Genomic DNA, 14,057 nt, shown 5'->3' on the forward strand with positions numbered 1-14,057 from the left:
GTTGTTTGTTGTGTTTTGGTTGCATTTTTTTCCCTTGGCACTAGCAACTTTTTCTCCCCCAAACTCCCCGTCTTGTGATTAACTTCTTTTTTGGTCTTTAGATCTTCCCCTTTTTCACTGTACTGTGACACACGCTGTCTACCTCGCCTCACTGCTTTAAAAAGTAAGAACAGGAGGGGGTGAGAACTGTTAAACAAAGCCTACAGAAAGGGAACAATGGCCTCCATTCTGCTCCTCTACCCAAACCCCGAGTGCAGAAACCCAGGCTCCTTAACCGGCCGCGCAGCTTCCCAACTCAACGGACCAACAACCCTCCAACTTACAAAGAGCAGAGAAACAAGCCCCTTCTCCCTTCATTAGTGCCTGCCTTGACCCAGCGCCTGGACAGTCCCCAGCGCCTTTTTTTTTTTTCTTTACCCCCCCGCGCTCGCTCCCTCCCTCTTTCCCCTGCTCCCTCTCTCCTCCTCTCGTCACCTTCCCTCCCTCCTTTCCTCTCCTTCTTCTCGCTCCCCCTCCCCCCCCGCCCCCTATTTATTTATTTATTTATGCATCCCCATGTATTTATTTGAAATCATCGCGGGTGAAAATGGAAAAGTAATTTCTCGTTATAAATATCTGGCAGTAATTGTGTTACTGGTGCGAGTTGTTAGGGGTTGTAAAAAGATACAACAGCTCAGTGGGGTGCTCAATTGGGGAGGGACAATTACAATAAAGAGCCCATTCAAGGGGGTTGCTAAAAAAAAGGAGGTAAAATAATGAAATAGTCGCAGCCTTCATTTTCTCTCCTTTTTTTTTCGCCTAAAAATACCCATTCTCTTTCTTCTGTGCCTATAATGAATATTAATTTTACTCTTCCTGCATATGATGGAGAATTCAAACAGGCACGTTTCCCCATTCAGGACTAGCCACGGTATAATTTATTAAGTAGCTTTTAGTAATCTTAAATCCATAAAAATAAACATCAAACAAGTACTTTCTCGCAGCATGAAGACTTTAACTGGTAAATATTTACTGCTCTTTGGAGAGCTACCTGATTAGCAGCAAGGCAAGCTACACTGTACTTCAGTGGAGACGTGGCGATATCTCCTCCAGCTGAACTGAACGTGAAGCCATCCCTTTAATACACTAAACACGTCTGCATAGACACACACCGAACGGGAAACCCACTTCTTCAGACACAATTTCCTCACATATTTCACGCACAACTCATAAACGTGGGGCCTGCGGGGTTAATGAAGCCATCCAGAAAGCCACCATTAAACTTCCAGCCCTCAGCTCTGCCAACACGGACCTCAGAAATGACAATGAGTGGATTTAAAAGGGGAGGGGGGAGGGGGGAGAGAGGAAAGCGCCCCGAAACAAACCAAAACCAAACCCCAAACACAGCCGAAAGCCTCTTACAATAGAGGGCAAGGATAGCCAAATGCTTCAGCAAGGTGAGAGGAGGCATGGGGCCAGGGAGCAGCGGTTCTGCTCAGCAACTCTCCAACGCTTCCACCACCGTCCCTGGCGTCCCGGGCGGGTCCGGCGGACCCGCTCCCTGCAGCCATACGATCTCAAAATCTCCTTCTCTGTCTGGAACCCGGATCGGCCGCTCCCCGCAGGGACCTGCGGACCTGCACCCGGCTCCCGAGCGAGAGAGGAATGCGATTCGCCGTGTCCTAAGAGGCCGGGCCTAATCTGCAAGTCCTTTTTTAATCTCGAAATCTTCATATAATCTGATGGCGGATAACATTTTTTCCCCCTGTCCCGGTGAAGTCGTAATTAGACGTTAAGATGGCAAAGTTTCGTGTTCTGAGGCAAATTAGAAAAAGCTAAAAACGAATCGTTTTGCCATTAGGCGTTGGTAAAGGTCAGCAGCTATAAACATTTATTGTCAAGGGCCACTTTTATTATTTTATGTCCGTAAATTGGAGAACATGCATTCGCTTTTCTTCTCTAGGACATTGTCGTCGCTTTCCAAAACAGCCTCTGCCACGTACATTTAATAGTTCGAGAAAGTTTGTGTTTAAACTTTCCAGAGATTATTCCTGCTCTGTACCTCCGTCTAACAGCTCCGTTCAAAGCCTTAGAAGGTTAAATTCAAATCCAGATATTTTTTTTTCCGATTGCACTTGCGAGGAGAAAAGGAATCAAGTTTATTGTTGTGCTTTCCAGGAGGACTTTTTTTTCCCTATTTTCTTTTTGCATGGCGAAGAGTTTGCAACTTCTTTAAAAAAAAAAAAAAAAAAGAGAGAGAGAGAGAGAGAAAAAATGGGGGAAAAAAAAAAAAAAGCAGCCTTGCTGTGGTAGGGAATCACAGGACGGGGGGATAGAAGGGGGCATTACGTGGAACTTGCAGAAATAAGCGATTTAAAATTTCTATTAATTTAAAAAATATTTTGAAAGCATATGGATTTTAAAAAGCAGCAAAAAGATTCCCCAAAGAGGACACCGCGCGCCCCTGTGCCGAGGAGGGATGGGGTGGTGAGGGGGCGGCCGATGGGGTCCGCGGAAAACGGTGCGGGAAGATCCGCGCCCCCGGCGCTTCTCCCGCGCTGGATCTGGGAAAGTTGCAGGCACTAGGGACAAGTTGGGAAGATCCCCGGGTGGCTGATTAAAGCTGACAGCCCTTCAGCTCCGCTCAGCTCCCCGCCTGTACCGCGCCTGGGAGCTGACTTGGCCTAGGATGTGATTTATTCTTTTTGCCCTTTCCCCCCCCACCCCAATGCAACTCTCCCGGCCGCTTGTTCTTTCTTTCCCCCCACCATCACGGGTGATTATTTCCTAACCGAGAGCGCAGGAACACAAAGCAGAAGCCGCGGACGGGGCCGGCCCTGGGGCAACAAGGCGCCGTTTCCTTCCCTCCATCCCTCCCTCCTTCCCACGCGGCGTGGCGTGGGGCCGGAGCCCAGGTCGGGCCGTGGCCGTCCGGGACGGCAGCCCCGGGCTACGATCACGGCCCCAACCCGGCCCAGGCTCCGGCCTCGTCGTTCCTACAAGCTGGTGTACCGGCAGCTTCGGCAACACAGACACCGGCGCTTGTGGTCTCCCTGCCCAGCAAATGCTGCGTGGGAATTACTGCTGCTGGTGTTGGCATTGCTTTCCGAGTCAGATGCTGTAGCTTTTCCAGAGGACACGGACTCATGTGAAAGGCAGAAAGTTTGTGAGCTCCTAGGCTGGAAAGTTCCCGGGGAAGCTCTCCAGAATGCAAATGGCAATATGAGCGAGAGAGGGAGAAAGAGAGGAGGAGAGAGCAAGAGCCCTGCCTAAATATTAAAATGCAAGGAGGGAGAAGTTGGGAGAAGAAATGAGCAGACTCACCTTTATGAGGCATCCTGTCTTGTTGTCAAAGCTTCTGTCAATAGTTTAAGAGCGCACTGATTTGAAATGATGGTGCTTTAAAAAGAGTTGCCAGCAAAATAGTTTTTCTCCACTGAAGCTGCTGGTTGTGTGATCTTGGATTCCTGGGAAGGAGACAGAGATTGACAATAAAATGGGCTGTCAGTGACTGGAGAGCGAGAGATAAAAGAGTGTGTGAGTGAAGTGGGGAGAGAGAGACAGAGCACACCTATGCTGATTGGTGATGGTTCAAGTGTATTAATGTATGTGTGCCTTGGTCTCTGCCTCGCCTCCACTGCTCTTCACTGGCCCATTAGCAAAGCCTGACCTCTGTCATCATCTTCCAGCAAAACACTTCCTCCCTGCGCCTTAACCAGAGCGGGAAATGCGGCCGAGCCGGGGCTGGCTTTTCAAACCCACTAATCACTCCGCAACATGCAAATGCTTCCCTCGCTCCCACACAAAATATTGCTTTATGCAAAGTACTGCCAGCGCCTCCCCGCCGACGATTGGCCGCCCGCCGCCCGGCACGGCTCAATTGGCCCAGCCGTTTGAATATGAATACACTGGGCCCGGCTCCCCGCTCCGGCTCCGCACCCGCTGCCTGGCCCGGCCTGGGGCTCCACCGCCACCACCATCACCACCGCCGCCGGGCCCCGCGCACCGCGCCCGCCGCCTGCCAGCCGGGCCCCGGGGACCGGCGCGTTTTCAGGTCGGGCTGGGGGAGGGGGCCGCGGGTGGAGGGGTGGGAGGGGGTGGTGGAGGAGGAGGAGAATGGGGGGGGGGGGGGGAAAGGTCAATTTGCATTTAAACAGTTCGCTCCCGTCCGACAATGGAGATAAGGGGAAAATAACATTCAAATGGTAAAGACATAAATATTTGGGAGACAGGCGCTTTGTCAGAGGAGAATCACCCGGAGCTCCCCTAGCCCGGCACCGCCCCCCCTTCCCGCTCCCAGCGCCGGGGAGCGGGAGGCTCTGCCCGGCCGGGAAAGAGCAGAGCAAATACACCATTTACTTTGTGTATTGAGGGCTCTTGTGAAAGGCCCTGAAGAGTCCTTTACCAAACACTCACAAACTTCTCCCACGTGCCATTTGTTGACTAAGGGCTGCCGGTCTGGTGGGGTTTTTTTGGTGGTTGGTGGTGGGTTTTTTTTTGTGTGGTTTTTTGTTTTGTTTTGTTTTTAAGACACCGTGAATGACCTGAAAGAGGTTTGGGGGGGGGGTGGGGGTGGTAGTGTCCCACAGGCTGCGGCGGGGGCGGGCAACGGCCGGGAGCTGGGCAGTGCAGTCGTTTTGTGCCCGGCAGCAGAAGGGGTTTTCCCACCCCCGCCTTTTGCAAAGGGAGCCCCTTCACTGGCTGGCAGAAACTCGAGGGGGAAAGTAAGTAAATGACTTTGCTGCTCTGACCACACACCACAAGTACATTTGTTGAATGCCCGACTATTAAGACACACCTCAGTAAACTCTAAAGCAACCCCTCCGCGCATGCATTTAAGGTTACACTGGGAGCACCAGTCCGAGCTCAGGGTGTCCCAATCGGTTATGGCGAATGGGCCAGGGTGAACGGGGGGGTCTGCACAGGGAAAACAGAAGAAGAAGAAAAAAAAAAGGGAAAAAAAAAAAAAAAAGCTTGGAGGAAAGAAAGGGAAGAAGGAGAAGGGACAGGAAAAAGAAATTCCAGGAGTCACGGTGGAAAGTGGAGAGTATGAACGCGCAAAGCATAAAATGAAGTCGTAGCTGCATACACTTGACTTCTCTTGACATGTGAAAAGTGCTAAAAGTCAAAGCTCATCAATAAAGTATCTTGAAATTGAATAAGAGCCCTGACAACCATTGCATTCTTAAATAAAGTACAATGACGAGACAAACGACTCTGCCAAGGAGTTTGCATGTGAGTGAAAGGGCCCCTCAATGGGAACGGGATAATGGGCTGCCCAGCCGTCATGCACTGTCATCCCCGGTCCCGCCGAGAAGCTGCCACAGCTCCCTAATAGTACAAAATGGGCTCTTAAGAGACTACTGCTTTTCCCTCAGCCGCTCGCTCCTTTGCCCCTTCCCCCGCGGCCGGAGTGTCCCGATGGCCACCTCGCTCGGCGCCCGGCGCGGAGGCCCTGGAGGTTGAGGCCGAGGAGGGAAGCCTCTCCCTGGCCTCCGTTGAAATCGGGATCGGGCCGAATAAAATTTTTCCTCAGAGGCTGAGAGGAAGGGAGAGCCGCCAGCACTGCTGCCCCGGGACCCGCCGACGCGACCTGCATCGGCGAGGGACCAGAGCAGTTCCCCGTTCCCCACTCCTCGGCGCGGCTCTTGTCGCCTTCTCCAGGACTAAGTCAACATGACGGTTTGTTTCTTTATTTCCCCGAGTCATGCACATACGTAGAAACGGAGCTGAATATCGCAATGGACACACAGGAGCATCTGGTGTGGATCTCCTCTACAGGTAAGGTAGAGCAGGAGAACCCGGCCATGGGCCTGTGGGGCACCCCAAGGAGGACTTTGCCAAAACTAGGGTCTGGGACAGGACCCCTCTTCCCCGACCGCCCCCTATTCCCCGCTCTCGCTTTGTCTCCTCCTCCCCCAAACTTTCTAAAGTATCTGCTGCCATCAAGTTAACCTGCCCGTGGACAAACATCATCTCAGGGGCTCCGAGGAGATTATGCAGAGAGACAGAAGAGAACCAAAACAAGGGCCAAAACTAAGTACGAACCGATGTCCCGCTTGTATCCCCTCCAGGCTGGGTCCCGGCGAGCAGTCGTGGTGGATCCTGCCTGCCCTCCTACTTGCCGGTGGCAGAGGCCGGGCGTCCCGCCGCACGCATCCTGCGGGCGACAGAAAGAGGCTGCGATTTGTAAATTCGCACAAATCTCAGAGGCTCCAAAGGGATTTAAAAGCTGGAATCTAGTCCTTTTTCTCAGTTGAAGTCAGTCGTGTCCGTGGGTTTAAAATTTTTGTCTTGCTTTCCCCCACCCCTTTGGTTCTCTCCCTCTCTAGCAAATGAGCGATTTCTTTTTATTCTCGTCCACGGGGCGTTAAAGGGGAAAAAGAGAGAAACCACTTTGTCCAGAATCGCAGGCAAATATAATTTTTACAAGCTCTCAATTAGCCATCCCTTGGATTAGCACCTTCTTACGCCTCTTCGCAGGAATAAAGCAGCCGTAATCTTGTTGCTATTTTCCCCTCGGGCGCGGCGGGCTTTGTGTTCCCTCCCCCCAAAAGAACTTTTAACGCCCCCCTAGTCGGGGGAAAAAAAAAAAATTATATATACCCGGGCAAGGAGGGGAGGGCAGGGGTGAAGCCGGTGACGTCACGGTGGGGGAGGGGGGGCGCCGGTGGAGCGGGAGCCCCGAGAGAAAGTTGAGAGGAAGAAAGAGCAGCGGGGCGGGCCGCAGAGCCGCGCCTGCCCCAGTGCGGTACCGCCCGCCCCGTCGCGTCCCACGGAGCCGGGTTTGTCCCTGCGCGGAGCTCCGCGAGGTCCGGTCCGGCTCGGCGCCGCCATTTTAACTCCGCCCGCGGCCGCGGAGGCACTGAGCGGAACTGGGAACCACATCGGCCTAGCCCCACCGCCACCCTCAGGCCCGTTACCCCCTGCCCGTCCACCGGAGCAGGGGGCAGTTCGCCCGGTCCTGGCCTCCGCACCCTCTACGACGGCCCCTCGTCCCCAGGCCCGGAGTCCCCCGGCAGAGGTGCCCGGCCGGGAGAACCAGGACTTTCAGGGACTGCCGTGCCTAGATACCTCCAGAGGAAAGGCTGGCTTTGCTTTTTCTTTTTCCATTTTTTCCTACCTAGCAGCTTTCCAGCTGCCCCTCGCCCTTCCGAGAATGCTACCACCTTCCCCGCTTGCCCGGCCTGCTTTTTCTTTTTCCTCCATTTCCCCCCGTGATTTTAGTTTTAAGTTCGGTTGCTTTTTGTTTGGTTTGTTGTTTTTTTTTTCTTTAATCTTAATTAAAAGTGATTTTTCGACTTTCAAAAATGCTCCTCTCACCTTTTTAATTAGACGAGAGAAGAAGCACTGCTATGAGGTGCTCCACGTTCCCCCTTCCCGAAAGCCCTGCCCTCCTGCCAACGCAGACCGCTCCCCCTTCCACGGGAGAGAGCTGCGCCGTGGCATCCCGCAGCCCCAGGACCCTGCGGCTCCGGTAGTGGCTCTCGGCATCGACTTAGACACCCTTTGAAGATTTCTGTTTTTAAATCCCCATAGGATTATTGTAACTAGCATTTTTCTGCATCTGTTTGTTTCTCCTTCTCCCCTCCTCTTTTTTTTTTTTTTTTAAACTTTTCAAAACCAAACCAACAAACAAAAAAGGAAATTTAAAAAATGGGCATAATATATATATATTTTAAAGGTAAGTAACTATTATATATGAATTTTCTCCCCCTAATTAAAGGTTTGGTTTTTTTTTTTTACATGATCTCCTGTCTGGGTACTGATCTGTGCTAAACACCAGCGTTTGCTCCCCTTTACTATTTTCTTAAGCGTTGAAAGCAGAAAATGCTGAGTTAGGGACTCCAATATCGTCTCGTTGTATTAATATCCGGGCTGCAAACTACCTTTTTTAATACCCAGAAAAATGCTTAAAGTCCTCTTGTCCAGTTCGGTCTAAAACTGAGGAGATACACAAGTCCTGACGTCTTAGACTACAATGCTTTTGCCTTCAGGACACTTAATGCCTATTTGTATATGTAGAGACAGTGTTTGAAACCTATAATGCACAGGACACTGAGTTAAAGGGAGCTTTTCTAGTTTATAAACAATCTGCAAAAAGTTTGGAATCGATGTAACCTTTTTTTTTTTTTTTTTTTTTTTTTTTTTGGTTGGCCTTCTGCATAAGGTACACTTTTGGCTGATAGGATTTAAAATAAATAAATAAAAAAAAGGCTTTCTGGACCATTTTGAAGTTTCTCTGAAACTGGAAGACGAAAATACATCTTTCTGTACAAGAAAGCCTTCGATTATATATATATATATATATATGAAAAAAGTGTCATGCAACCGGACCCTCTCAAAAAGCCTTCGGAGGAGAAGGGGGGTTGGAAGCTTAGCGCATCCTGACGGGCTTTTTAAATGCTATTGATTGGGACAAGCTGTTCAAAACCCCAGTAACAGTTAATCTGCCTGTTAATCAAGCCACTAAGGAGCTCAATGCGAGTTTTATTAGCAACCGGAGAACACAGGCAGCAGAAAGGATCAAAAGCCTACACCCTTGATATTTGTAAAACCATCCTTTCCTAAAAATATATTTTCAATTACAGAGTAATTCGGAGCTTATCAGGGCTCGTTCGCAGCCCCGCGCAGATGGTTCCGCAGCCGCTGCCAACGCCACGAATCCCAGTGAGCCCCGCCGAGGTTGCGGGCTTAAAAAGCAACGCAGGGAAAAGGGGGTCCCGCGCTCTCCTCTCCCTCCCTCCCGGTTCTTCTGGCCTCCTGAATTAGCAGCAAAATCTAAATTTGGCAAACTGCGAGGAACCGATAGAGAAACTCCTCGGATTCACGTCAACTGTGTTATTAGGCTGAGGGGTCGAGGGCTCTTTTGCTTTTAGCAGGCATGTTTGATTTATCGCGGCAAGTTTGCAGGGTGCCTTTCCCTCTGCCCATCCCTTTGGTGGAGCCACTCATTTAATTCCTAAAAAAGGAGAAGTTTATATCACAAGATTCGTAATTTGGAGAGCCTGACAATAGAATTTCAATTAATTTAGTGACCAGAAATACTATTATATGGGCTAAAATCAACATTTGATCTTGTCATTTTTAATGCAAGCCAATTGCTTTATGTGTCAGCGAGATATGCATATAAAAGACTATCTGGTCAGAGGTAATTATGTCACAGCTTTTTCTCGGCATGACAGCTGGATAAACACCATCTCCAATAAACATCTCTAATTAGGGAGGAGGATCTGAGATAGATGGTGTTTGATTTATTACTGAAGGAGAATGTCCATTTACCGGTATACTATAGTGAAGCCTCGCAGGGAGAGTTCCCTCTAATGCACCGTAAGGAGTATTTGGAGATGCTCGAGGACAGGTAAGCAGTGATTTAGGTTTTATGGTGGTTTTTATTTTTGTTTTGTTTCGAGTTACTTCGGTGGAAGAATGACCTTTCTAGGGTCTCTCTCATTCCCACTGAAGCCCTGATTTAGCAGAGGTACTTAGTGTGGGGGAGGCAAGCCTGAGTTTTGGCGGCGAGAAGTGGTCGCCTCTTCTACTAGAATTTTCCCAGCCAGTACAGGGCGACCAAGCTCCCGCGGCGACAGGCGAGACCCCGGCGTTATCAGTGAAAGGCAGCTGGGACGTGGCCCCCGACGACAGCCTTCCTCGCCTCTCCTTCCCGCAGCCCCACCACCATCTCGCCTTTCCGCGCCCCTCCGAGGCGGCGTGAGGTCTAGCCGCACCGGACCCTCTGCACCCGCTCCCATCCCGTCCAGCTGAGTCCCGACCAGGCAGCCGGCTGCTCCGGGGGGCTCAGCGGGGCCCCCGACGGGTGTGGTAACCTGCAGCTGCCCCTGCCACCTGAGATGGGTAACGGCGAGGAAGCAGGGCTCGGGTCACTGGGCGGGGGGAAGGGGAGGGGGTTGTGCCGCCCGCGCGGGGAGGGGGAGGTTTGGGAAGCCGCTGGCCGCGCCGGCCACCCCCTCCGCCCCGGGGCGCCCCCTCCGACGGGCGGGCAGCGGCCGGAGCCGCTCCCTCCTTTCCTCCCTCCCACCCCCACCTGTTGTGCAGGGCTCTAGCCCGCTGCCCTAGCTTTTTCCCTCCATGGGGCTGAGGTGCCCCTGCTGCCCAGGGTCGGTCGGCCCTTTGGGCCGGCGACAAGGACCAGCCTGGTTAGGGCGAGCGGCAGGGGACGAGGCGGGGGCATGCGGAGACGTTACCTGTCAGCGGGCGCGCAGGGCCTGGGCACGGCGGTCCCGCGGCCAGGAGGAGGTACCTGGAGGCTCCAGTCGCCAATTTCCACGCAAGAACCTGCCACACAGTTTAAATGTCAATGACAGCAAAAGAGGGGTGCTGCCTTTGCACTAACTTTCCCTTAATATCCACGCCAGCGCCTCCCCCATTGGCTGGGCCGCCCCGGTGACGTCACGGTGGACAGTAGTTAGCTAATGAGACATTTTAGGCGACACGATCGCGGACGGCGAGAGCCCGGCCAGCGCCCGCCCCGACGGCGGAGACGGCCCGGCCCGGCCCCCGTTCCGGGGCTGGGCCGCGGGTCGGATCTCCCCGTGCAACGGCGAAGGCCGCTGTGTCCTCCGTTCGCCTCCCTGCCCACAGGGCTGCGGCCCGACGGCTCTCCCTATCTGCAGCGCTGCCGGCAGCCGGGTCCGTCCCTGAACTCCCACAGGCCAAGGATTAGGCTGAGATTCGGCTTCTTCACCTGTGAAACACCCTCGGAGGGGGGAAGGTGGTGCGTGGGTAGAAAAAAAAAAACCCAAACAAAATTTGTCCTGACCCTGCGGCTCCTGGGAAATGCTGTGGCCACCCCAGTCCGCCTGCAGCGCTCAGGCGGAGCGGGGCGCTGGACGGAGCCGCGATGCTCTCGGGACACGCGTGTGTCGGCTGGGCAGTCCCTCCTGCGCCGTGACAGCCCCTGCGGGTGACCCGGGCCCAGCAGATTCTGCCCGCGCTCTCCACTCTGCCCACCGCACCCTCTCCCATTAGAGAGGGAGGGAAGAGAGGCTGTTATTTGCACACACTTGTCAAGGTAAATAATTTATCAGAGAAGAGCCCCCCCGCCCCAGCCGATAGTTTTATTGAACTGCATTTAAATGTTTCATGAACCTGCCGCCCGCCTAGGATGAGGCGGGAGCTGCCAGATAGATTAGAGGCAGGCTTTGACGGGGGGCGGGGGGAGAGAGATTTGCGGGGTACCGGAGTGCCGCGGAGCTGCTCGTCTGGCCCCGGTCCCCGCTCCGGCTCTGTAGGCCGGGGTTCGGAGGCCGCGACCAGAGCAGGGAGCCCGAGGGGCCCGGTTCGGTTCACAGATGACCCTTTCTCCTTTACGCGGCCGGACCGCGTAAGTCGCGCGCGTTGGCAGGTAGCGACGGCCCCGGGGGGGCGGCCCCGGCGGCGCTGCCAGGAAGGGGTTTCGCGGCGCGTTTGGAACCGCTGCCATTAAGGGGCTTGTGGCTCCCTGCAACTCGGCAGGGTCCTCCAGGGAAGCGTTGGAAACACCACGGCTCCCGCCTGCTTATCTGGCTGTCAATAAAAGGAGATGGCTCCTAAAGCAGGGCCAGGTGCTGCCTCCCCTGCTCTCCAGCGCGCCGCTCTCCAGAAACTGCTCAGGCGTGAAGCCAAGTCTGCTTGGCCAGGCCTCGGCGGAGGCAGGCAAACAGTCCCCTCGCCAGAGCCAGGGCGCTCTCTGTTTGCCTTTTTATCTCCTGAAAAAAAAAAAAAGAAGAAAAAAAAAAAAGAAAAGAGGGAAGAGAGGCAGGAAGGTGGGGAAGCGCCCTGACCAGAGTCCGTATTTGGCTGTGAGATCGCCGCAGAGGCTTAAGAAAAAATAAAATAATTAAAAAAGGGGGGAAAAAAAGTAGATAAGAAGATAGGGGGAAATAAGCTGTGAAACGCGATGCCGTGAGGCAGCGAGACCACGGGGGGCTGTGGTGTCGGGCCGCCCGGCTCTCCCCTCGGGCCACCAGCTCAGGACGGACTGAAGCGGGGACTGGAGACACTCTTTGGATAGGACCCGTCTCACCCCTCGAGCCTGGAGCGGGGAATGTCCAGGCGCGCAGCGGGCCGCCACCCTTCGCGCAGTCGTGAGGGAGAGGCCGGAGAGCTCACGCCCCGCCGGGGACCGGGTGACTCTGGCAGAGAGCGGTGCCGGGGAAACTGGGAGAAAAGCACCCCTCCCTCCCCCTCTGTGTGTCCCCCGTTATTTCTGTTTTCTGTCACCGTCGGGGCCGCAGCCTTCACCTGGGCCGCGGAGGAGGGAGGCGGCTCCGTGGAACAGCGCGGAAGGAAGCTGGGCTCTGCGTAAGGCTCCGTGCCGGGCAAGGGATAGGAGTAGAGACACAGCAACGTGTTACAAATTTATAAGCATTATACATATTTGATTTACACCACTATAGGAAGTTGCGGTGGTGGTGGTGTTTGTTGTGGCTTTTTTGTTTTGTTTTGTTTTGTTTTTCTTTTCCCGAGGATGCCCCAAACCCCCGTGTTCACATAGATTGAGCAATTCTCAACACACACTGTAATAATGAGCTTTAATTCTCTATCCAAGCAGAACTTGAGCAATAATAATAAGCACATCAGAACAATTTGTTTACTGTGGCATTGCACAGGCTGCAGGGTCCAAGACCAGCTGCAATAAACGGTAAAAACCGAAAGGAAACTCTCTAGAACAGGAAAAATATTGAGATAGGAACGTGGTTTTGTCTTTCAAGGAAAAAGGCACTTGACTAGCATTTTAGCTGGGATATTTTTGCCCTTGTCCAAGGTATGTGGATTTAAATACTTTCTTTTTATTTACCCCACACGTTTCTTTGCTTGTCTAACATTTCTCTTTTGCCCCCAGGATTGCGTTTAAACCTTGGTGCAGAAATGTAATTTTGCTCTTGTTTTGGTTTAAGTTTTGTTTTCTTTTTTGTTTTTCCTTTATTATTCCTCTCGTCCTGTCGGTTCAGCCCTCTCGCAGTTTGATAGAAACTGAATAGCTCCATCTCTTCGAATAAAAAATACCTGAGTTGTTATTGAAATGGCTTTTCATGTGTCACCGTATAAAGGGTGAGAGCTTTCCGCCTGTTGTGTGGATGGCAGCCTGCGAGGCTCTCCTGCAACCTGGTAAACGGTTGCTCCTCGCCTTCTCCTGAGCATTCGCCAAGAGCGGGCTGAGCCGGCTGACACAGGGCACCCCGGTTTGTGAACCCTGACATGCTGGAAACTTGTTGTAACAAGCGGGATTAGCGTGCGGGAGTGTGTGGTTGGGGTGTGTGTATGTGTGTTTAATTTAAGAAGCTGCAAGAAACTTCTGTGAACTGAAGCGTCCTAAAGACAGAAATTTAGCAGAAAAATAACATTTCCCCTCGTGAAGGATCCCACTGTAGCTGACTGTATAATAAGACTATTATTTTCTATGCCGTAACCATGTTTTCTCATTAAAAACAAACAAACAAACAAAAAAGAATACTTCTTGCTTCAAAAAGAAACGTCCAGCTAGAAATAATTTCTTTATACCTTAACTTTGAAGCTGGGCTTTCTCTATTCTTTTTCCTGAGGACTCTTAGTGCTATTAATTTGTCTAAAACTTTATTCTGGGTTGTCTTGAATTATTTCCCTTCTCTATCCTTTAAAACATTTTCATAATAAGCGTGACTCCGGACAATGTTTGATTTGTTTTTCTCCCCTCATCCCGGTTTAGACTGAGACATTAGCTGAATTCCCTGGGGGTGATTGGATGCAATTCGCTGAAAGTCGACAGGCACGTCCTGGATGTTAGAAATTCACTTTTCCTCAACGTGACAAGGCTGAGTTCGATCTACAATTGTATTTGAAAGGGCAATGAGCGGAAAGATCTCCCATCATTAAAGCCTCCCTCTTCTTTAGCAAAATAACAAGATACTTCATTTGCACACAAACATTCAGGGGAAAAAAAAGTAATCCCCAAACCCCGAACGACCCGCGATAACTCTTTAATAAAACGCTATCTCTGCATAATTTGGGAGGGGGAGACGACATATCAAAAGGTATCGGAGGTCCCCCAAAGCGCCCATGTGATCAAGTTGACTTTTTACTTAAAATCTTGAATAAGA

At 52.1% G+C, this 14,057-nt stretch overlaps 2 protein-coding genes across 2 annotated transcripts in view; one reads left to right on the top strand and one right to left on the bottom strand.

The window, feature by feature from the left end:
• Positions 1–265, bottom strand: part of PAX6 (paired box 6) — a 15,520-nt gene extending 15,255 nt beyond the window's left edge. The window contains 1 exon segment of the mRNA XM_054171657.1: positions 205–265. Within this exon segment, the coding sequence (XP_054027632.1) occupies positions 205–227 (23 nt within the window). The 5' untranslated portion in view covers positions 228–265.
• Positions 266–6,029: 5,764 nt separating this feature from the next.
• On the top strand, positions 6,030–7,492 carry LOC128898370 (basic proline-rich protein-like). The gene is made up of 3 exons (XM_054172012.1): positions 6,030–6,168; positions 6,639–7,041; positions 7,315–7,492. Exons 1-3 carry the CDS (start codon positions 6,030–6,032, stop codon positions 7,490–7,492), a joined length of 720 nt encoding a protein of 239 aa, XP_054027987.1.
• Positions 7,493–14,057: the final 6,565 nt, after the last annotated feature.

Source organism: Dryobates pubescens, chromosome 22, assembly GCF_014839835.1.
Source record: "Dryobates pubescens isolate bDryPub1 chromosome 22, bDryPub1.pri, whole genome shotgun sequence".
Lineage (NCBI taxonomy): Eukaryota > Metazoa > Chordata > Aves > Piciformes > Picidae > Dryobates > Dryobates pubescens.

Bases quoted from the DNA above. Each gene is read 5' to 3' on its own strand.
- LOC128898370 (XM_054172012.1), top strand. From the start codon at position 6,030: ATGTCCCGCTTGTATCCCCTCCAGGCTGGGTCCCGGCGAGCAGTCGTG. The intron at 6,169-6,638 runs GTAAATTCGCAC...ACGGTGGGGGAG, and splicing joins ACAGAAAGAGGCTGCGATTT to GGGGGGCGCCGGTGGAGCGG. The intron at 7,042-7,314 runs GTGCCTAGATAC...CTTTTTAATTAG, and splicing joins CAGGACTTTCAGGGACTGCC to ACGAGAGAAGAAGCACTGCT.